Source organism: Terrapene carolina, unplaced genomic scaffold, assembly GCF_002925995.2.
Source record: "Terrapene carolina triunguis isolate 2854851 unplaced genomic scaffold, T_m_triunguis-2.0 Scaffold428, whole genome shotgun sequence".
NCBI lineage: Eukaryota > Metazoa > Chordata > Testudines > Emydidae > Terrapene > Terrapene triunguis.
This window is the reverse complement of record NW_020664779.1, coordinates 1,037,447-1,062,052: the sequence shown is the minus strand read 5'-3', so window position 1 is coordinate 1,062,052 and position 24,606 is coordinate 1,037,447. Positions and strand designations below refer to the sequence as shown.

Below are 24,606 nucleotides of genomic sequence, written 5' to 3'. Positions count from 1 at the left end.
ACGTAGCATACTCATGCAGAGGGACACATAATTTGGTCCTAATGATATTTCTACATTTTACTTGAGATAAACATGTTATGGGTTTCTATCCAATGGATGCTCACTCATAAATACATTATTATTCAAAGTATCAACACAAAGTACATATGCAGCACCAGGGGACAATGTTAAAGATGATTTTGACAAAGTTGGAGGTGAAATTAAATAGAATTGCAACCATTTACACTAGGACTGAAGTTGGCCCAGAATCTGTGTGTGGTTCTTGTGAATTTGCTTCAGCTTCAGGATCAGTTGTTCCCTTCTGTCCTGATTCAAATGACTTGGTAATCTTTGCGGCAGCAGTTGAAATTATAATTTAGCAGAAAGTGGAAAAATGGTCTGAAAATACTCATTCAGATTTGAAAGTCAACCAGGTTTGTGACCTCTTGTGTTTGGTTTTCCATGTATATTTGAGTGTTCAAGGTTTACTAAGACAACAGTCCTGAAGGGTGAAATTTGTGTCAGTGCAAAGGGCCAGTAAGAGGCCTAGGCACCACCTAAACCTGACTTGCCCCGGTTTGAGAATTTAAGCAGTGCAGAGGCCTTATGCTGGCCCTCTTAACAGAGGTGTACTTTAAGTCTGAATAATCAAATTGTTACCAAAAGCAAATTTCGATTATGTATTTGGTAGTAATTTTTCACTTGTTTCTTTGTTGGTTAGTTACATAATTTATCCAATCAGGGAGCAGATTGGACATGACTTAGGTAGCTAAACAGCACAGTGCAGGTGTTGGATATTTACAACACACTCTTCTTGATCATGTTTGTCAAAAACTACAGGAATCACATTCAATAGTGAATAATTTTGATGATTTCTTGATCTGCTTACTGACAGTCTGTGAAATTCCCTGAGTAAATTATTCATTGCTGATTATTCACTCACTCCAGCGAAAACATCTTCCTTCTGTTCATGGATTTGGAAGAGTGTAGTAAGAAAATACTTACAGCCAAGTGAATTGGTTCATTATGCTCATCTAATATCTGCAGGTCCAAATTCCTCTTGAGACCAGTGATTCAGAAAGCCATATGGGATTTCCAAGCATGACATACAACAGTTGTAACTTGAAAATTTTGACAGTTTTCTGTGTGTACTTGTGTTCTGGGCAGTTTTGTTTTTGGACTCTATATTAAGGAATGTAAAGCCAGATATAGGAAGGAAAGTGTGATTTTCCACTTGCCCCTCCCAAATATGGATATCTCTGAAAAATCAAAGAGATTGCATGGACTTGCCAATCAGCTGGGAGGTATACTTCCATGTAGAGAAGATTGGGAGATTTGAAATAGCTCAGTTGCTTTCCAACTCCTGTTGTCTCGTTTTAATAACTTAAATGTCTTTTTGACTATGCTAAAATAAAATAAAAAAATAGTATCCTACAATGTTTCAGCCATGTAATAATCCTTGATTTCATTCTGAGGCAACATCTACAGTGCAACTGGGGATGCAATTTGGGGCTCATTTAGATGTACATATGGTAGTTTTAATCTAGCTAGCTCACTAAAAATAACAGTGAGGACACGGCTTCGGCACAGGCTGTACAAGCTTATCTAGCCCCCATCAGGTATGTACTCATGTTGCTAGCTCACACTGAAGCCTATGCTGTCATGTCCTCACTGCTATTTTTAGCAAACTAGCTATACTAAAGCTAGTGCAGGTATGTCTACACAAGCTGCAAGTTATACCCTTGGTTGCAAGGTAGATGTAACCTGAATTTTTCTTCCACCAGAAGAGCATTTTAGATTTGGGGTTGTCTGAGCATATGCATCAATAGAGAGTTAGGAGGAAAACTATCTTAATGGAGCTGGATTGCTATTCATTTCAGATCAAACCTGTACAAAAATATTGCTGTTTCAAAGGTATGTCTAGTCAGGGTTTTATCTGCTCTTGCCACACATTTAGGATGACACTTGCACACACAACATTTAATGGCACCATATTTACCTTGTTTATGCCCTACATCCTGCATTCTTTTGTCCAGTGGTGCACTATGATTGATGAAAGTAGCTGATTAAATTGCTCGAGTGGACAGCGAAATTTGCAGCCTGGCAGAGTGAGTGGGTGGGGATCTTTCAAAGAGTGATTCCGATAGTACATTTCAATGGTGTATTGCCTGAGTCACAGCACACAAATAAAAGTAAAATTAGGCACACCTTCTTTGAAGTTGCAGTGTTTGGACCCTATTAAATGCAGTTACACCACGGACAAGTTTGATACACTTTTTCTAATTCTTTATAAAAAGTGCCAAATGGAATGAATTATTAAGAGAAACAGTGCTTTATTATCCGAGACAGGGACTTGCAGTCCATGTGCCCTCCTGTTAGTAAGGGTGTCATGAGTAGACTAGAGAGGTATATTTGGTCTAATATATATACAAGGTCTAAATGAAATATTGATACATAAATGTCTGTAAAACATTATGGATCAACTTCACCTCTGCTGTAACACAGAATGAGTGAATTTGGTCCTATACGTTAACATTTAAATTTGCCTTTATATGTAGATATTGAGAATCAAAAAGATTTACAGGCATTAGTTCATCTAAGCTGATTTTCCTGCGCTGACATGACTGGTTTTCCTGTACATTCTCAAGGTGTTTTGTTCAGTCTAATTTTAACAACTTATTTTGAAACATCACCGTCTTTCCTTGGAAGATTTGTATGTTCTCTACTTGAACTTATTGTAACGGCATTTTTCATGGGGGTGGGATTTTCAAAGGACCTAAGGGAGTTAGACGCCCAACTCCTATTGACTTTCAGTAGGACTTATGCTTCTAAGTCCTGTTAGATGCATTTGACAATCCCACCTGGTATCCAGCCATTTTGTATGGCATCTAGTATCCCTGAACTAGCACTAGTCATGTGTCTGGAAAAAGCTGTTCCTTCAGCCATGATTCTAGAGGGCCCTGAGGCACCAGAATTGTGTGATTTCACAGTGGAAAGGGTTTTGTGAGTCAGGGGAGGGTGTTACGTTGCTCTGCTCCACAAGGGTTCCCTGTGTCCCCAGCATGGAGGGGGAATTTGGGAGCTGAAGGGACCTGGGGATCCTCAGCTCTACAGATCCACTCTCAGTGGAGAGTCAGAGGACTGAGTAGCAGTGGGAGCTGAGTAAAACCTCTCACCATTGGAGGTGGTCCTAGAACAGGGTTGAAATTCACTGGTGGGGAAGCTTACACTGTAGGGAGAGACTTCAGGCTCCAGGGCTGTGAACCTGGTGCCTTTCACAAGCACTAAAGTCACTCAGATTATAATAATTAAGCTAATACCATGATCCCTATTATTATTTAAGGCCCCATGTGTCCAGGCAGCTCAATATTGGCCACCAAAAACAGTTTTATTTATAAAATACTCTGGGGCTTCAGTAAATTGGTTTTTTAAAAGTACATTTCAGTAATACAGCTTTATCCAGATACTTACCCATCCTTTTCCTGGTAAAGTTCAAAAAAATGGCAGGCACTGTATGGAGGGAGTTTTCCATTGAAAACATTGAGTGCCATCTGTAAGGCAATAATGGTAGCAGCGTGCTGTAAACAGAAGGAACATTCCTATTAAAGAATTCCTGAGAATGATGTGGTCACTACTGAGCAAACATTCAATAATTTCTCCACCAGTTAAGCTGCACAGTTCACTTTACTTGCACAACTCCGTGAATAAGTACTTGGTCTCTGATCTCTGTATCCTTGATTATTCTTATTTTAAGAAAGCTTTGAAAAAAGTTCGCTTTTTTTCCTGGTGTGGAGATACCTATGTGATAAAATGCATTTATATCAGCCTTCCGGGACTACTACTCATATTCCAAATCTCAGAGCAGGTTCAAACAGTTGCCATTAAAAATAACAATATCAACCTGCCAGAGAAATGTTTCCTTCTTTTCATCCCAAATATATATTAATTTACCCAGAATCATGCTGGCCTGAGGCCCAGGACTGGCAATTATCAGTTCCAGTCCAATAGTAGACTTAGGCCTAAATTTTAAAAGTGGCCTTCAATTTTGAGTACCTCAGTTGTTAGGCCAAATCCTTTCAAATGTGACCTCTAATTCTGGATGCCCAACCTGAGACATCTCACGTCTGATTTTCAGAAGACCTGAGCACTTGCAACTCTAGTGAAAGTGAATGGGAGTTGGGAGTATTCCGTTCTTCTTACAGTCAGGCCCAAGCTTTCTCCAGTTGGGCATCCAGAATTAGAGGTCAGATTTGAAAGAATTTGGCCCTAAGATCCAGCATCTGACAACCTAACTGGGCTATAAATAGTTTTTGCCAAGTAATCCAGGACTCTCCCTGCCCACTGGGAGAAGGTGCATGTTCTGTGCAAAAATAGAAAACCTCAGTATCTAAGACAGCCAGTCCAGCACCTTTTAAAATCACTACATTTAATTTTTAAAAAAGCAGCAGTAGGCTGGTTTCTAGATCAAGGATGTCCTATTGGATCAAGACCTTGGACCAAGCCTTTTGATTTCTTTACTAAACAATCAAAACAGCTTAAGAATGAAGTAAGCCAGTAGGTTGGACTGGGAAATGCGATGCTGTATGTATCTGAGCTAAATTTTCCAAAGTAAATCATGATGAAATGGTTAAAGCTAGCCACAAAAGAAAGAAAACCCAGTGTAACTGTTGTTAGATGCAGGAAATGAAGTCCCATGTCTTTTACTATAGTTGACAACTTCAAAAATCCAACATAAAAGAAAAAGATGACTCACTCCAGAATAGATAATTATCTTTCGCCGGTTGGAAGGCTTTCTGGCAGTCAAGAGATGTTTGAGAATATCTTTTAAAAGAACACCTGGAAGAAAATTGGAAAATACTGACAATAATGGTATAGGGAGTTTGTACTAATGTTGATATTCTTAACACAAGGAAGTGCTTAAACACATGGTAGATTAGTTAACATGTGTTTATAGCTACTTTTTGAAGTTTATTGATGAATCTGACCCAATCTTTATATAAATAATGGGCCTGATTGTGTTCCCACGTGCACCAAATTTAGGGCCAGATTCATTGGTAGATCCCAGTGGGTGAAAGCAGCCATAAACTGGTTTAACAGGCTGGTTCACAAGAGTAGTGTAAAGAAGCCAGAGTGTATTGGTGAGTCTAGCCCTCTCTTTAGTAAAAAGAACAGGATTTGTTAGTCTCTAAGGTGCCACAAGTACTCCTGTTCTTTTTGCAGATACAGATTAACACGGCTGCTAATCTAAAACCTCTCTTTAGTGTAACTCTATTGTAATTTCCTGATTTCCATGGGTTCAAGTAAGAATAGATGGTGATCACCTTGTAATATGTGTATATAGCAGCTTCCATAGTTCTAAATATGATATGAATTCCAGTGTTGACTGTACACCCTTTCCACTCTGTTTCCCATCACTCTCTCACCCCACTTAGAATTATGTATTTTTGCTTACCTCCCTGGAGTCGGGACTTCTGTTTTTGTTTGTGGAGCCCAAATTCTGCCCGTAGCAGCAGTTCTGTGAGCTTTAGAAGCTTGGTCCTGACACCATGAGTGGCCCATGATGGTAAAGTGTAATTGTTGATCTCCTACAGCAAAGAAGGAAAACAATGATTTTCTCTCTGATTTCTACCAGATTGTGTTGCTTCCTTTTGTATTGTTACCAACAGCAATGCTCTGGTACATTCAGGTACAAATCCTGAATGTTTTGACCAAATTAAAGATTTCTCTTTATTTTATATTAAACTAAGGACCAGACACTGCACTTGGGTGGTGGTGGAACTCTCATTTATATCAATATATTGCTCAAAGACAGCAACTTTTAAAGGATGAGAAGAGATGACAGTATTCATGAAGACCAGGAGGTGGCGCAGCACTAATAGGGAGGGATATGCAAAAATGGCTGCATGTATAGTGGATGATCATCATCAAATTATTAAGGATGAATCTTGTGTCTTGGTGAAAATTCTCTATTGTCAGCATGTTCTTGGGCCACATTCAGAAGCCCTTATTCAAGCAAAACTTACATGGCAGTCAAGACTTTTCGGCTTGGCAGCTCTGAGAAATCAGTGAGCTAGAGAATGGCTCAAACTGCCACATTTATATCTGCATTTTGAACAACCTGACGTCTGATGAGGGTTGGGGATCTGGAGATGAGTTCTGGCCCATTTTACACCAACTCTTACAGATGTTGCCTCAATTCCCAAAACAAAGTAAAATGAAGCTATGTTTGCCTCTGGGACTGGAGTCAGATATGTTAAAGGCTACCACTGTGAAGAGGTAGGAAATGCACACAATGCTCCAGATTTGTACTGAACTGAATTCCTGTTTAACAAAACCAGTCTATTTTGTCATAACATAGTGTACCTTTATCAAAGTGTGACAATTTAAGTGAGCTAAACAGTGGGAGCATTCTCAGAACTACCTGCTTCCATTCTACCTGTTATGTCCTGACAAGGACTTGCTAATTAAAGACAGGATTTGTTTAAATAGGGGAAACAATGGATCATGTCAGGTTAAATCAGCTCAGGTCACAATGTATTATTTGTTTCTTTAACAAACATGATTTGTTTCGAAAGAAGAGGACATACTAAGTGAATACTGTTTCATACCATTGCTGCAGGCAAACAAGTACTTGTGCCTTTGGAGTTACCTAGAAGTCAAATGGCATGTGACCATAATAAATAATATGGTGAGGTGACTTCTACCGTGGCTGCATGAAAACAGCTAACAACAAGACTCTTTTTGCACAGCTGGTAGAGTTGTTACTTTTTTGGCAGGAGCCCCAACTAGAGTCCCAGTTGAGCATCGTGAAGGACCCATACTCAGAGTCCAACACTGGAGGAAGTACTCTCCTAATTAGTTAAATTCTCTCTGGCATAAGGGCCCCTGATGACAGACAAGGATGGGCAATTTTGTAAGTTTATCTGATGGAATAAACTCCTGCCTCAGAACACCAGGACATTTGCAATACAGCATTGTGGCCTTGCATTGGCACATCACTGTCTGGTATGTGGTGATGACTTGCTGCAACATGCTCAAGTTGCAGTTTCCCATTACGTTGACATTTCATGGGTCATTGAACTAATGTAGAGATCTGGGAAATGTCCCAGGTGGGATTGCCTTGGCAAAATTGGGACTATCATGGAAAATACAGGACAGATGGCAACTTATTGCATAATGTGATACAATTGGGTAGTTTGCATCCACAATGTAATCTACTTTAAAACTGCTTTAGTCTTCTAGGTAATATGCCAAACAGTTATTTAAATAAAAGAAAACAAACAAACAAAACAACAACCAACAACTTACATTGCAAGACCTTGCAATTTTTGTTTGCTCCTGCACTGAAAGACACAGTCCCTCTGCTTAGAACAGCCTCCCAAACAATATTCACCAATAGCCTTCTGCCTCCTTCAAATTACTGCTATAATCCCACTTGTTCAATGAATCTTAAAGGTGTTTCCATTCACACACTGCTCCATTTGCTACTACCTAATTATTACTGTACCTGCTTGCACCATTTGACTCTAAAAATCTTTGAGGAGGAAGATTATATTTTCTGGGCCAATCCATGTATTTTTACTAATATAAACGCTATGCATCTTTATGGTGCTGTATAAATAATACAGCAAGCAGGGGGTCTAAAAGTTACCTCATCCTTTCCCTTCCAGAACTGTGGTGATAATATGATTGATAGACTTTCTCATTGGTTCTTAGGGAAACAAGGAAGTTAACACACAAAAAAAGCTATGTTGGCAGAGAACTGAATGAAGGATTGTATGTCAATTATTTGAGGCAACTGGTCTGGTAAGAATCCCTAGCTCTGGACATTCTAAAACACCTATTCCTTGCAAACGTATAGCTTTTTTTCTAACCACTAAGGAGCAGAGGATGAAGTTTGTAAATCAATCCTCCTTGTATTGTAGCATGTTTGAATTGGATCTTAGGGGAATTTTCTTATATACTTTTACCTCACATAGTAAGGTGTCGTATATTTTTATAATTCTTTCAGTGTTCAGCCTCTTCAATGGGTATCCTGTGTGAACTGCTAAAAATCTCAGAAATGGCTGGAAGACAAAAACAACAAACATGTAAATATGATGAAAGGCTTTTGTTTTGCCCATTTATGACATTCCTATATAACGCCTTAGTGGTATATGCTATTATTATAGAAAGAATAAAGACAGACCCTGTCCCAGTGAACCTACAGGTCAGGGAGAGATGACAACAGGCAAGAGGAAAGGAAGTTTACACACAACATGGTTGAGGTTGCTTGTCCCATAGGATATATACATCACTAGTTCCCCTTCTAAAAATACTGATTTTTTTCTTCTTCTTAGATTGTTGTGGGAACGTGGAACACTGTAGGAGGAGAAAGGGATTTTGAGATGGGATCTGAAGGAGCAGAGGGAGGCTGCATGACCTACTGTATCAGGAAGGCGATTGCAGACATCTGAGGAAACATGGGGAAAAGCACCAACGCACTTTGTGGGAAAGGGGTAAACAGGACCATGTGGAGAAGCAGAACTAGTGCAAAGTATGTATCGAGCAGGAGAGTGGCAGGAGACAAAAGTGAACAGTAAGCAGAGGCAGAACTGTGTAAAATATGAGTAGATTGAATGTGGTGCCAAGTTGCAGAGCCAGTGAAGAGCCTGAGAAGGGATGATGTGGTCAAAGCAGTGGAAGATGATAGTTTGGCAGCAATGTTTTGGATAAACTTGAGGGGTAGAAAGTGGAAGTCAGATAGGCCAGAGAGCAGGAGGTTGCAGTGGAGCTGACAGAAGATTACCCCAGTCACGGTAAGGATTTTGATAGTTGAGATGTGGAGGAAGGGAGAGGCATTTGAGATGTTGTGGTGAAAGAAGTGAAACACTTGAGCAACAACCTGAATGTGAGACGTGAAGGGGAGAGAGAGGTGTTCGAGACTGTAGTGAAGTTGTGGGAATTTTCTAACATGAGAATGAGAAAAATTAGTGAGGAGATTTTTGTGGAGGAGGAGTCATCTGAGCTAGCAAAGAAGCATGTGGGGAGAGATGTCAGAGGAGGTGTTGTGGATGTGAGACTGAGCAGAGAAAGAGAGGTGAGTTTGTAGCTGAGCTGAGTTTTGTTTTGTAGATTTCCACTAATCTGGTGGCCAAGAATTTATCTTCACTAAAATTGCACCTGTCATTTGGTGTGGACAGGCCAGCCTAGCAAGTTTTATAATTTCATAATCAGTTAGTGGGTATAATCTCCTTCCAATATGGGGTAGTTAGGCCTGTTAATGTTAGTAGGAATGAAATACCTGCATTAAAAGGAGAATATACAAATGCAATGTTCTGTGCCTCGTGGGAGCACCCTACACCCCCATGTTCATCCTTATAATATGATTGTGTGGTATCTAATACAAAGTTTGTCATGTCGGCTGTCTTTGGAAGGCTTATGATGCACTGAGCATTGTTGTTACAATGATGTTATAGGTTGTAATTTCATGTATATAGTTATGAGGCTGAAAATGTGTCCTCATGGCTTAAAATAAGCCCAGGCAAAAACTCCCCAAGAGCAGAGGGGCAGTTCACACCTCATCAGGGCATGGATGGGACAAACCCAGCCCAGCCTCACAGGAACAAAGGACACTAGCCTAGGCAACAACAAAGGATCTGTTGGACTCTCGAGTGAGTCACCCCCCTTCCTTTGGTCAGTTTGGGACTGCGATGAGGTAATGCTCACCTGACTCTGAAGGGGGGGCAAAGCCAAGAGGGAAGAAAGGACATGATAAAAGGGAGAGACATTTGCCATGCTCTTCCTCTCTCGTCCACCTACATCTACAGACATCACACCAAGCGAGTGAAGCCCTGATCAAAGGGAGAGCCTGGCTGAAGAGCAACCAGCCAGCCTGTGGTGAGAAGCATCTAAGTTTGTGAGGGCACTGAAAGTGTTAAGGTCAGCTTAGAATGCGTTTTGCTTTTATTTCATATGACCAAATACGATGTGTTATGCTTTGACTTATAATCACTTAAAATCTATCTTTATAGTTAATAAAGTTGTTTGTTTATTCTACCTGAAGCAGTGTGTTTGGTATGAAGTGTGTCAGAGGCTCTCCTTGGGATAACAAGCCTGATACATATCAATTTCTTTGTTAAATAGACAAACTCATATAAGCTTGCAGCGTCCAGCGGGCATAACTGGACACTGCAAGACGGAGGTTCCTAGGCTTGTGTCTGGGACCGGAGATATTGGCTAGTGTCATTCGGTTGCACAATCCAAGGAGCAGCTTACATGTCAGAGGCTGTGCGTGAACAGCCCAGGAGTGGGGGTTCTCACAGCAGAGCAGGGTAAGGCTGGCTCCCAGAGTCAGGGATTGGAGTGACCTAGCAGATCACTGGTCCAGATAACACCAGAGGGGAACATCACAATGGTGCAGCGAGCAGGGCGCATGTGCAGCTTGTTACTCCAAGTGAAGTTCACACTTTAAGCACTGATATTTGTGATTTTTAGTGAGTCTTAAGTGCAGTGGCTAAGAACAGTCAGGAGGAGGTCACAGTTTTGTTATTTTCTTTTTGCTTATTTCGGGAAAGGGAAGTAGAAACAGAAAAACAGGAAAATGAATGAAAGCAGTGAAGCAATTGCAAAGTTGGAGTTTTTTAGGCTGCAGTCTGCAGAAAAGGAGAGGGAGCACCAGAGATTATTGCAACAGAAAGAACTGGAGATAAAAGAGAGAGAGAGAGAGAGAGAGAGAAAAAGAGGCAGCCAGAGAGGAGGCTGCACACAGAAGGGCTATGGAGGCAGAGGCCACCAAGGAGGAGGCTGCACACAGAAGGGTCATGGAAGTAAAAAGAGAAAGAGAAGGAGAGAGAAAACACCAGTTGGACCTGCTAGAGAAGCAGAAGCAGAACCTCCCGACCCCAACAACTCCCATCACTCCAAAAATCCACAAATGGGAACACTTATGTCCTGCATACAGTGGGATGGGAGGATGAGGATGATATTGCTGAATATATGACTACCTTTGAAAGGTTGTGTGTAATACATGAAATTCCTGATGATAAGGGAGTTCCCACCCTGATTGCGAAATTAACTGGTAAAGCTCAAAATGTATTCAATGGAATGCCTATTGAAGATGCTTTAGACTATTGTAAATTTGAAGATACTGTTTTACGAAGTTTTCAGATTACCCCTGAAACATATAGAGTTAAATATGGGAATCTTAAGAAGGATATTGGTATGAGTAAAGGGGAATATGTAAACAAAATGAAAGATTTGTTGGGAAAATGGGTGAGGGGTAAAGAGGTAGCAAGTTTTGAGGGAATGTTGGATCTTGTTGCTCAAGAGCATTTCCTAAGCATATTTAAGGCTGATGTAAAGCAGTGTCTATGGGACAAAGATGTAAAGTCTGTGGATGAGATGGCTTTTTTAGCTGATGCCTTCTAACAGAATCAGGCGTCTATTGAGGGCAGGCCACAGAAAGAGGAGTTTAAAACTGGTGGGAAGGGAGGATCCCATTTTGCCCCTGGGAAGAGAGAAGGGGTTTGGGAGCCTAAACATTCTTTTACCCAAAACCATTCCTCTAACCCTCATCACAAATCTCCTGTAAAAGCAGAAGAGCCCAAAAGGTGCTATCAGTGTAATGCAACTGATCACCTGAGGGATAAATGCCCTGTGCTAAGAGGAAGCAGGCAACCAATAGCTCATGTTAGTTCTGCTGTCTTCAACACAGAACCCCCCCAAGCAATTGAAACCTATCATATTGTTTTTGTGAGGTTAGCCTCTGCAGAACCAGATATGGAGCATGTTAAGGCTGTCCAAATTGGTGGCAGGGAATACTTGGGGCAGAGGAATACAGGGGCCCCGATCTCTCTGGTTAAGCAGAGTGTGGTCCCAAAGGCCAGTATGTTGCCTGGCCAAATGGCAGAGATTGTGGGCGAAAGCAGATTCCTCGTACCACTAGCTAAAATCCATGTGGTTTGGGAAAGTTTGGAAAGTGTTTTGACTGTGGGGGTGATGGAACACCTCCTAGTCAACCTGCTTCTTGGTAATGATTTTTTCTGTGTAGCTCAGGTTAAAGCATTTGCCTGCAGCAGGAGGGAATTTTATGCTCGGACCCCCAAGGGAAAGAGTAAGGTCTCAGGAACTGTTGAGAGAATGGGAGAGAATCTCCTTGATTCTTCTGCAGCAGGGGGAAGCCACATGCTTCCGGGTGGGAGGGTGGTTAAGACCAACTCCTGCACTGCAGATGGAGGCAACACCACATCAGGAAGGGATGGGGGTGTAATGCTTGCCAGGGAGAGAATTGTCCAGGTTATTAGCTGCCAGTAGGTTGCAGCTGAACCAGAGGCAAAACCGGCTCAAAGGAGCATAGAGCAATGTGACCCAGAGGAGAGCCCAGAGAAGGGGCGGTGGATCTCAGAAACCACTAAAGTGGGTGAGGATTCCTGTGACTCTGTAACACAAGGAAGCAGTGTGCTTCCAAGTATGGGAGGGGCTGAGACTAGCTCCTTTCTAGCAGAAGGCAACATGCCCTCAGGCACAGGGGCAGGAGAGATGTTGTCAGCGATTAAGGAAACTTTCCCAGTTGTTAGCTGGCAGAGTTCTGCAGATGAACAAGAGACAGAACCCTTCCTGGGGAGCACAGAGAAATGTGTCTTAGGAGGGGGCCCAGAGGAGGAAACTGGGGATGGAATAGTGGGGGTACAGGAGTGTCTCCTCACTGGTCACTTGGGGCAGGATGCCCAGGACACTAGGAGGATGGCTGGGTCAGCATCTCTGCACCCAGGCACTCAGCCTGTGACCCTTGTTTTGAGAAGGAACTGTGTAACTGACCTCCTGGAGGGGAGCTGTCACACAGCTGACTTCTCAGGGACAGAGAAAGGCGTGGCAGAGGGTACCCCAATCCCCATTCCAGTTTTTCAGGATGCTATATCTGATAAGTTTTTGGAAAGTAACTGTCTCTCTTTACATCAAGATGCAGCTTCAAGGCCTGTGATAACAGAAGAGTTGAGACCAGGAAATTGCCAGGTGGTAGTTTGTGAGAACACAAACGACCGAACTGACAGGGTGTGTGTGTTTTCCCCCAGGCTTGTGAGAGACAGGGAGCAGTTATGGGAAAGCTGCTGGGAAAAGGTGCATCTGATCAAAGGATAAACACACCTAGCCCAGAGAGCACAGATCACAGCCCTATATGGGGCAGGGAAGGACTCAGTGCTGGGAGTGGGAAACACAGGGTAACCTCAAAAGAGGAGCTGGACTTTCTACATATGTACAGTCCTGGGGTTGGGAGTCCGCTCCCCAAAGGGCCAGCCAATGTGAAGGATCCCCCTGGACCCTTATCTGGCCAGACCCTGAGATATCAAAATGCTAGAAACATGATTAAATTAAGAGCCCACACAGAAGGAAACACTGGAGGGAAAGAAAAGCCAGTGACTGATTACATGGGAGAAAGTCAAAGGACACCATGGGTAATGAACAAACTAACCTCAAACTACACTATCTGAACAGAGGGCGTGGTATCATAAAGATACTTGTAAACGCACATCTGTGATAAAAATTTTGATATTAATGTTAAGTTTTGGGGATAAGAATTTTGACACGGATGTTGAACTGTATGATAATGCTATTTTTCAATTAATACCTGTAAACAGGTTTAAAGCTTATCACAGCAGAGAAACCATAAAAAACCTGGTTTGCTGTGTGTGATTGGGAAAACTGAGGCATGCAGCCTCATGGTCTTAATGGCTGGATGCCAAGAGAGCTATAACACAAACTGTCTTTGAGCTAGTCAGTGACTAACCCTCTTGCAGTAAACTAAGAGGGGAGGTGTGACGCTCTGTACCTCAGAGGAACACCCCCATGTTCATCCTTGTAAAATGATTGTGTGGTATCCAATGCAAAGTTTGTCATGTCGGGTGTCTTCGGAAGGCTCATGATGCACTGAGCATTGTTGTTATAGTAATGTTACAGTAATGTTATAGGTTATAATTTCATGTATATAGTTATGAGGCTGAAAATGTGTCTTCCTTGCTTAAAATAAGCCCAGGCAAAAACTCTCCTAGAGCAGAGAGGCAGTTCACACTTTATTAGGGCATGGATAGGACAAACCCAGCCCAGTCTCACAGGAACAAAGGATGCTGGCCTAGGCAGCAACAAAGGATCTGTTGGACTCTCGAGTGAGTCACCCCCCTTCCTTTGGCCAGTTTGGGATTGCAATGAGGTAATGCTCACCTGACTCTGAAGGGGGGAGCAAAGCCAAGAGGGAAGAAAGGACATGATAAAAGGGAGAGACATTTGCCATGCTCTTCCTCTCTCTTCCACCTACATCTGCAGACACCACACCAAGCTACTGAAGCACTGATCAAAGGGGAGAGCCTGGCTGAAGAGCAACCAGACAGCCTGTGGTGGGCAGCATCTTAAGTTTGTAAGGGCATTGAAAGTGTTAAGGTCAGCTTAGAATGCGTTTTGCTTTTATTTCATTTGACCAAATCTGACTTATGTTTTGACTTATAATCACTTAAAATCTATCTTTATAGTTAATAAAGTTGTTTGTTTATTCTACCTGAAGCAGTGTGTTTGGTTTGAAGTGTGTCAGAGGCTCCTCTTGGGATAACAAGCCTGGTACATATCAATTTCTTTGTTAAATTGACAAACTCATATAAGCTTGCAGCATCCAGCAGGCATAACTGGACACTGCAAGATGGAGGTTCCTAGGCTTGTGTTTGGGACCGGAGATATTGGCTAGTGTCATTTGGTTGCACAATCCCAGGAGCAGCTTACATGCTAGAGGCTGTGTGTGAACAGCCCAGGAGTGGGGGTTCTCACAGCAGAGCAGGGTAAGGCTGGCTCCCAGAGTCAAGGATTGGAGTCACCTAGTGGATCACCTGTCCAGCTAACACCAGAGGGGAATGTCACAACGAGGTCTCTTGATTTCCATTCTGGTGACCTATCATTGGCTAATGCGGTCATGAGTGACAGAGTGATGGAATGTACCCCACAAACTGGCCCTGCAAGAGCTGAATTGGGACAGGTGGGGCCAATAAGTTAATTAGGCTGCAAATAGGGGAGTTTTAGGCTGGAGGCAGCTAATTAGAGAGAAGCTCACCTGTGAGGGACATGTAGGGCTTCTACAAAAGACAGGAAATTGGAAGCAGAGGGGTCTGCTGGGAAAGTGTTTGCAGTTATTCCTAGGGAGAAGGGAGGTGTGTTTGAGGGGGCAGCAGGGATGAGTTTGCCTAAAATTACTCCCTGGGATGAGGGAGTGAAGAGACTGGCAAACCCAGAGAAGTGGGGAAGCCCAGGAGATATGGAAGCAGCTCAGCAAAAGGCAGAAAGGGGCAGAGGATGGACCTTGGCTGCTGTGTAGAGGGTCCCTGAGTTGGAACCCAGAGTAGAGGGTGGGCCTGGGTTCCCCTGCCTGCCATTGCAGAAGTGGCACTGTGAAGCGGAAGACTGCCTGAGACTGCTTGATACATTTCCCTCGGAAGAGCAAACCACGTTAGTGACCTAGCCAGACGGCTGAGTCACAAAGAGGATGCTGTAGTTTCTGGAGTGAGACAAGGGCTGCCTAGGAGAAACTGACTGGGTGTTACCATGGGAAGGGGCATCAGCCTGACTGAGCTAAAACCCAGAACCACCAAGAGGCTTCCCTGTCCAGTGGTGAGTTGAGCAACCCTTACCAACAGTTTTTAATTAGACCTTTTCCACAATTGAAAACATGTGTTCTTTACCCTGTAGTGCTTCAAATGTCTTCGAAATGTCCTTGTTGCAAAGGTTTCTTTCTGAAGTTCGTTGTATCGTGGGCAGTTTGGATAAGGTAAGTGTAGCAACTAAAACAATAAATACAATGGATTAATTAGGCAAGGTGTTTCCCATTTGGCTATTTAATGTTCTTTCATGAGATTCCATTTTTCATGTGTGTGTTAGTTGAGCCAAACTGTACCAGGGGGTTGGTTTGTTTTTCCAGTGGCTTTTGCCCTAGGTTAAGTATAATAGCCCTATGGACTCACTTCTGTAATAGAACTATTAAACCTTTATGGAAGTCCCTGCTTAAAATTAGAACATAATCAGTCAAGGTGAAATCCACACCTGTGCAGAAGGTTGTTGCAAGCTCATGTTCTGCTTAAGCCTTCAAAATAGGGCTTAAGTGGTGCATATGCCTTTTGCTGGCCTTCTACATGGGTGATTTCACCCATAATGTTCGGTTTTAGAGATTTTTGAAAACTTTGTTTACTCTCACCACAAGCTAAAGACTGTTTAGATTATATGGTCTAAGAATTTGTATTTGTGTAAGCTGAGAATTTTTATTTGAAATTATCTGCATTAAATTTAAATAGTAAAAAACAAAATTACAGCCAATTTGAAATGAAGTGGCATGTATCTGTCCTACTGACATGTGTTTTGTCCTTTCTCACAAAATAATTAATAAAACTGTTTGTAGCCACACAATTAAAACAAGGCTTTAAATAAAACCTTGGAGAATTGAAGAGCTACTTAGCCTGGAAATATGCACACCTACGTTTTTGCTGCTTTAAAAATCTACTTGTTTGAGCCATGTCATCCTGAAATCTAACCACATGTTCATGAACAGGTATGATTTTTCTTGATGCAATTGGACACTAGCTTTGAATAGAAAGACACTTGTGGAGTCAAGTCTGCTGTATATCCATACTAATGTAAAATGTAATAAATAATGTGTGTGGGGGGGAAATCACATCTACATTTGTTTTCCTATTCATGAGAATTTTTTTATTAACTTAGTTTCTAGTGACTGTAGTACAGTACTTACAATGGGCATCAGACCAGGGCAGCATTCAGTGGTCAAGATAAATAAGGGCTACAGCAATGTTTTACAGTAATTTGATTCTCTTGTGTATGTTATATGGCCCAGGGTATGGCTCTCTGATCACTTGGATAAAAATGTGTGAGACATTTTGCTGAATTTGATACCAGTGCTCTAGGCCACCAATTCTCAACCAGTGGGGTACGCCTCCACTGAGAGCTGCAAAATTCCTAGGTGTGTAGGATTCAGTGGGAGCCTGAGAAAGGGAAGGAAGGAACAGCTCACTCGCTTCTCCCTACTCCTGCTGCCATCCGTGCCTTGCTCCCTTCCAGGCGTATCTTCCCCTTCCCTGCCCAAGTCCCAGCTCTGGGGCAGGGGAAGCAGCACTTCAAGTGGCTGTGTAGCTGCTTGATCACATTCCCTTGGAAAAGTGTTCCCCACTCCCCAGAGCGGAGTACTGTGTGGGTCCAGAGGAGAAGAGAGGGAAAGGAGGGATCTATTTACCTCACAAGCCTCACCCTCAGCAGCACCAACCCCAACTTTTTTTTTTAAAACTAGCAATTGACAAAATAGCTAAAACATTACCCCACAATCCAAATATCACTGTGGGATATGGAGAGACGTGGAACAATTCTTTTGTCATGGGCCAGAAAAGATTGAAGACCACAGCCCTAAAGAGTTGTGGGGGGAAAAAAGTACTTTCCTCTCAGCTCTCAAATGGAGCAAGCTATTTTTAGTCTGTGTGAGCCAAGAGAGTGGGTTAATCTGTTACCAACTCTGAGCTGTGTTCTCATACAGTGTGGGCAAACTCACTTCCTTAGATTTTAGACTTTCTATTTTCATTAAGCACAAGGCTGTGTAGTGGAATTCTCTTCTTGAGGAATCTCAACATAACGGTGCTGCCCACACTATCAGTTCTTAGTGCATGATGCCTTCACTTAGTGTCACTTTCACCCACTTCATTCACTCTTCATCACATATTTTGGCTTTCTGATAAAGCCAAATGGGAAGCAGAAAGTCCCCAATTTGTACTCACCTTGTCATGTGACACTGGCACAGTGTGAACTGGGATTGGCTGCCAAAGGATTTTGGGGTTCCAGACCTGATTACCGGCCAGTGGATACAGTCCAGCAAGACTTGCCTGGGCACTCATAAGAGTTGGATCAGCATCTGTGCTTTGAACGTAAATCTGGAGCAAGGATAGAAAGAATTATTTCTTAGTGTTCACTAACAGAACCCTGCTCCTGCTAATTGTCTGACTTTTAGTGGGAAAGGAGGGAACTGGAAATGGGAAAGGAGGGTTGGCATCCAAAGGGACTGCGGCCAAAAAGGAAACCTGGGACAGAGAGGAAGCAGTGAGTTGGAGCAGGAGCAAGCGTTGGAGGGGATAGTGAGCTGGCATGTGATAGCAACCCCATTAGAAATTCTAGTGGAAAAAATTCAACTGGCTCTAGTTGGCCAGCTAGCTTTTGGGATGCAGCAATGGATAGGATGAGCTGCTGGACCCTCAAATGAAACAGACTAAGATATCAAATAGTGAGCGGCCAAGAGATTCTAATAGCGTCTTATGAAATTTCCAGTTGAGGTTCTCATGAGCACGAGAGAGGTGGACACACGTTGTTAGTGGCTGAGGTCCACAGTAAGGAGGATGTGGGGTCTACACAGGAGGGCTTATTGCATCACTGAAGAGAGGCTACTATTAGTGAGGCCCTAAGGCAATGATCTCTGTATTCATGGGAATCCAAATACAACACCAATATTTTTCAGGTGTTTTCAGGCTCACCCAAATACCACAACTTTCTGTGTCATTTGATTTCTTGCCAAACCTGATATACCGCTGAAGTGAAGATCTCTCTGCACTAACTCTTCAGTTATCTTTCTATAATGAGTAAACTTGAACAAAATTTGGGCCACAACCTCAGGGAGTCTGAGAACCCTGAGAACTGCTGTTGACTTCAGTGCAAGTTAAGGTGCTCGGCACCGGGCAGGATCAGACCCCTCATGTCTTAAGGAAGTCCCATTAGTATGTAGAAAAAAATGTCCTTCATGCTAATTCTGATACTTGCCTCAAACTGGTTATATACGGTACTCAGGAAATGTTTATATCTCTTCCGCATGTATTGCCCAAGCTCATATTGCCTCTGTATTCCAAGCTGTGGAAGCAACGATATTGATGAGTGTCATTTGTAAGGTAGCTGTGGATGAGTAATTCAGGTTTAGCTGATTTTTAAAAAGAGGAGGGAGCAATAGATAAAATAAATCCTATAGGTTATTTTCCTTCTTTTTGATCTGGCCAAACAGGATGCCCTGGGATATTTTTAAAATAAAACCAAGAAAACCCACCCCGAAACATCACATCTCTGATTGCTGTATGTACAAGAACTTTAGCTAGGCACTCATGCTTCCCCTATCCATGTCTCTTTCTATCTGATTTATTTTAAATCTTTGTCCATTGGGTATCTCAACATTTATGCTGCATAGATTCCGAGCTATCCAAGAGAAGCAATGTTTCCCCCATATACGGTAATATATAACGAAATACAGTACATCTATAGTCCTACAATTTGAAGATACATAGTCATAAGCACGAAAATCAGGAAATGCAACAGTTTTTAACCTCAGCATGGTATTATACATTCTAATAATATTGAAATTAGTGGATGAAAGCAGCTAAATAAATCCATTATTATTTTATTTATTATTATTACCTTGGGTCCTGCAACCAGGCAACTCACATGAGTAAGCACTATTCACATCCTAATTAAGAAAATATCTTAAAATATTTGTATAAGGGGGGTGGGCCTGGAGGAAGGGGGAAATACTGCAAAGTTAACATTGATGTTACAACCTTAGCTTTTGCATTTCCTCACTCTGACTGTAATTGTGAAACATTAGTGTTGCATGAACATAGTCCTTTCAACATTTAATTTCTTTGCCATTTAAAAAATGAGGGGGTGGGATTGTTTGGGATTAAGCTACATTGCATACAAATACAATTTACATTATTGTAGTTAGCCTTTGAAATTTATATCTTATTGAACTGAGCAGGATGGGGTAGGGATGAGTTCCCATATTTCTTGTTATTTAGTTAGATCAGGGGTTCTCAAACTGGGGGTCGGGACCCCTCAGGAGGTCTCAAGATTATTACATAGGGGGTCACGAGCTGTCCGCTTCCACCCCAAGACCCGCTTTGCCTCCAGCATTTATAATGGTGTTAAATATATTAAGAAGGGTTTCTAATTTATAAGGGGGGTCACACTCAGAGGCTTGCTTTGTGAAAGGGGTCACCAGTACAAAAGCTTGAGAACCACTGAGTTAGATGCAGTTTTCTGTAAATTGGATTAAAAAGGCGGCAGTGCATCCGTTTGTATTGTGATGTTTGCATTGTCATAATAGACAAAGATAGAAATTCAAGACCTGATCCTGGAAGGTGCTGAGCCCCTGAACACCTATTCAATGACTGGAGGCTGAGGATGCTCAGTACCCAGTTGGGTAGAGCGCTTCCTCTGTTTCAAATGAAATATTAGCACCTGTAGATATCAGAGACCATCTGCACAAAAGACTGTACTGCAAATGTGACCGCAACTTTCATAGATTTTAAGGGCAGAAGGCACCATTATGATCCAGTCTGACCTGTATAACACAGGCCATAGACTTTCATCCCATGGTTCCTGAATTAAGTGCATATCTTCTGGCTGAGCTAAAGCATCTGTTTTAAGAAGACATGCACTCCTGATTAAGACTTTAGGTGAGGAAGAATCTGTCACATCTGTATGTAAGATATCCCAATGGCTTGTTTACCCTCAGTATAAACAGCTCACTCCTGATTTCTTGTCTGAAGTTGTCTAGCATCAGTTTCCAACCACTGGGTCTTGTTATGCTTTTTGTCTCCTAGATTAAAAAGCCCCATGCCATCAGAAATGTTCTCCTTTGATCAAGGCACTTGTTAACCGCCTCTTTAAGCTAACTAGCCTGAACTGCTTTAGTTTGTCACTGGAAGACCGTTTTTTCAGGTGTTGAGCCATTCTTGTAGCTCCTTTCTGAACCCTATCAAATTTATGAACAGCCTTTTAAAATATGGATACCAGAACTGCACACAATATTCAAGTAATGGTCTCACTAACGCTGTGTACCCTGTTAATACAACGTCTTTATTTCTACTTAATATTCCCCTGCTCATATATTCAAGTATTGCATTTGCTCTCTTACCACTGAATCAAACTGGGAGCTCATGTTCAGTTGGTTATTCACCATGACCTCTAAGTCCTTTTCTGAGTCATTGCTTGCCAAAATACAGTTCCACCACCTTAAAACTTTACCACATGAAAGACAATTTCTGTTTCAATATGGGCCCCTGTAAAGCCGACAAACCTTGGTAAGTTGTCCAAATCCCTGTGGCCATGCATTTTTCTTGTGTTTATCATTTGGAAAAGATTCACACGGGGTATGGTCACCATGGCGAAACACCTGACAAAATAGATTGAATTCCATTCACATAATTGTTTCTTTTTATTAGAAGTAATTATTGCAATTCCAGCAGTGTCTTCATTAACAGTTAGTGCTGTATATGCTGTGTACTAATACACAGGGCCGGCGCAACCCATTAGGCGACCTAGGTGGTCGCCTAGGGTGCTACAATTTGGGGGGCGGCGACCGCGGCGGTATTTCGGCGGCGGGACCTTCCGCTGCCTCTGTGGGGGGGCGGCATTTCGGGGCGGGACCTTCCGCCACCTAGGGCAGCAGAAAAGCTGGCGGCGCTCCTGCTAATACATCTATCATGTGTTTATTGTCTATAATATCTACTACTAATAAATAATTATTTGTATTACGATTGTGCCTAAGAGCCCTAGTCCTAGACCTACAGTAACTTATTTTTTTAGATTGTAAACTTTACATGGCCTAGGGACTCTATTCTTCTGCATTTGAAAAGTAGCTAGCTCAGGGTTTTGTTTGAAATCTGTATACGTTTGTATAATAGCCTTATATATCATATGCCAGATCTATTTTGGAGAGGTTAGGATAAAATAGGAGGTATAGGTCACACTACATTAAGCGGGCAGGACAATAGTATGGAAAAAAAACTACCAGTCACATTTTTCTTGATAAAACTTACTCTAAGACAGTAGTGTGTAGGCAGGCAGATATCAAATATTGCAAGTATCATCATCTAAAATCTAAACTCAGGGAAGATAGTTGTGAAAACTCTGAATCTATCCTTAAGTCCCTTTTAATTCCATTCCATGTTATAATCCTGTATAATTCACTTGATTACACATACCTATTAGTCATATCACTTTAAAACTATATATTACACATTAATTCTTTCCCTGAATCATCGAAGTAGAAATACAATTTAAGAATACATCTAAAAAAATAGTTAGTGATTTAAATGGATGTGCTATGTCCAGCATAGACCATATTCAGACCTCCTGTAACCAGGGCAACTTGCAAATCAACTCAAGTTGTGTCAACTTGCAACAGGCCTGCATCTGGGCTGTTTGAAGGAATAAATAAACAATGCAGCACACATCTGTTTTTGATTACACATAAGGGCGACATTGCTTTCCCTTGAGCCAATAAATCAGTTCCAAGGCAAAGAGGAATTCTCAACTAAGTGAACATTAGTTATGGCATCTCATCTATTTCACAACTTTAAGTGATCATTGCAGAATGCCTCTTTGGATGTCACCAATAAGGCACTCGCTGTAAATCTTCAGTATCACCTGAGATTGCAAAAAGGAAGCAAAGTTACAAAATGTTCTTTAAAGTTTGGGACTTGGTTTATTTTTCTATGGGAAGCGATAATACAGCTTGACTATTCAGGAAATATTGAAATGTCTACAAAACATTTCCCCCCTGGGGAACGCTTTCTAACTCAAGAAGAACAATAAACCACAGGTGCTGTAAGAAATTACTTCCATTTACATAGTGAAATTAACACTGCCATCTACTTACTACAGACACAAACTTCAGTTTTCTTTTTGCAGTGGTTTGGTGAAGCAAAATGAAGAAAAGACTCAACAAGAAGCATAAACTCCAGACTCCACATAGCAGCCGTCTCACTCTCATCCTTGCAATAGCTTAAGAATGTTTTGTACACCAAGTGCTTAGGCTGGACAGAGCCCTACTGCAGGTTTGACATACAGTTAGATGAATAAGGGGGGAGGAGTAAGTCTTATGCATTATGAATTCTAGAAATGGACCATAGCCCTGCCTCCTGCTCACCTTATTCCCCTTTTGGGTTACTTGCACCCCAGGGGACTTGCGATGGGAGCAGGGCACTCTGCTGGTATCCAGGATGCATGTGATAGGGGGGCTCCTTTGGCCCCATGCACCCTGACAGTGCAGCTGGACACAAGCTGACCATGAGTGCTTATACTGTTTAAACTAAAGCCTAGTAACACCATCATAGATCTATTTATGAGTGTTGCATCTTTATAAATGAAAACATTGCAAGTATACTGGTGTAGTTTTAATATGCTGTATACAAAAGTCTCTCCCAAGATAACTCCCACCACCCAACAACTGAGAAGCAAACCCATTTTGTCTCAGTACTTTGTATTGAAATGTATGCAGCAGCGGCGCTGGCAATACCCAGTCTTCTGTTGTTGGATCTCTTTGGGCATTTCTAGATTTGGCTGTGGGCGTTAGGAGAAATAAAATAGCAGGTATTTTTATTTATTAGCTCTAAATTAACTGGCAAGAATAAAAATGTGTCCAACAACTTCCCACCTCACGCAATGGATTGATAGATCTCCAATGGGAATGGTTACTAATTTCCTCTAAAGAACTTTTCCCTAAAGTGCCATCAATCTTGGTAAATCTTTCTTTGCTTGTTAACTTTTCTTGTAGCAGATGTACTTAGTGCCGCAACATATGTAAGTCAGAAGATGTTTCTTTAATCATCCTGCTATTTGTTAAATTTAAAGAAAAAGTATCTGGTTTACAACCAGGGTCAGCTGTGACACCACAGATCTGATCAATTTATTGGTCTTCCTCTGGTGCAATCACATCTTTGTCAGTGACTTTTGATCTTACTAAATTTTAACACATAAGTCTTGACATTTAATCAGTTGAAAGTTTGTCCTCATTACATTATATAATACCTGTCTTCATAAGTAAGTTAAGACGCATTTAAAATGTAAAAATTGGGAGCAATTCGTTGGTGATGGAAAATTGCCAGCAAATAGTAGCGTTAAGGGAAATAGCTGACAAAATGTCATAGATGTCATGCTGCAGCCTAAAATAAGTGTATAAAATTCACAGGATATAGTTTAAAGCAAGAATTAATAAAAACTGCCTTAATAATTGATAGTTCTGGATTTTGCTCACTTCTAATTCCTGGAATAAAAAAAATTCACATTGTGCACATTCATCAGAACTGAAGAGATGCCTCTCAGAAGCATTCAAATGGCAGGGGAAAAAATCCTGTTGTAAGATGGTTTTCCTACTGTTTCTGCTTTTATGAGCACTTGAGCCCAGTAATGGAACAACATTGGGAGCTGCCTCATCTGTTGGGAGGAAGACTTCTTTTTTTAAATGGTAGACACTGGCACAGCAGGGACAAGTGATGCAAGGCATTGATGCTCTGTGTAACTTGCCCTCTCCAGTGGCAGGCATGCTTATACATTGCTTTGAGGAAAATGTGCTATCTTCCATTTCTAAGGGGCACAATAAATACATCATATACACATAAGAACGGCCATACTGGTTCAGACCAAAGGTTCATCCAGCCCAGCATCCTGTCCTCCGACAGCGGCCAGTGCCAGGTGCCCCAGAGGGAATGAATAGAACAGGCAATCATCAAGTGATCCATTCCCAGTTGCTCATTCCCAGCCTCTGGCAAACCTACACCTACCCTGTGTAGATCTAGCTGGAAA

At 41.8% G+C, this 24,606-nt stretch overlaps 1 protein-coding gene across 1 annotated transcript; it reads right to left on the bottom strand.

Annotated features, from left to right (window-relative positions):
- Window positions 1-1,990: 1,990 nt before the first annotated feature.
- LOC112102143 (prostatic acid phosphatase-like) lies at window positions 1,991-22,795 on the bottom strand. Its single transcript, XM_024193251.1, has 10 exons — window positions 22,682-22,795; window positions 21,098-21,193; window positions 18,793-18,879; window positions 17,763-17,915; window positions 15,675-15,773; window positions 7,950-8,045; window positions 5,432-5,564; window positions 4,733-4,815; window positions 3,451-3,557; window positions 1,991-2,147 (listed from the first exon to the last, which is right to left on the bottom strand). The coding sequence occupies exons 1-10, from the start codon at window positions 22,793-22,795 to the stop codon at window positions 1,991-1,993; spliced, it is 1,125 nt and encodes a 374-aa protein (XP_024049019.1).
- Between the last annotated feature and the right edge of the window lie 1,811 nt (window positions 22,796-24,606).

Coding starts and splice junctions, on each gene's coding strand:
- LOC112102143 (XM_024193251.1), bottom strand. CDS start 22,795: ATGAGAGTGAGACGGCTGCTATGTGGAGTCTGGAGTTTATGCTTCTTG. Junction 21,194..22,681: donor AACTGAAGTTTGTGTCTGTA/GTAAGTAGATGG, acceptor CTATTTTGTCAG/GTGTTTCGCCATGGTGACCA. Junction 2,148..3,450: donor CTTTACCAGGAAAAGGATGG/GTAAGTATCTGG, acceptor GCTGTGACTCAG/GCAATACACCATTGAAATGT.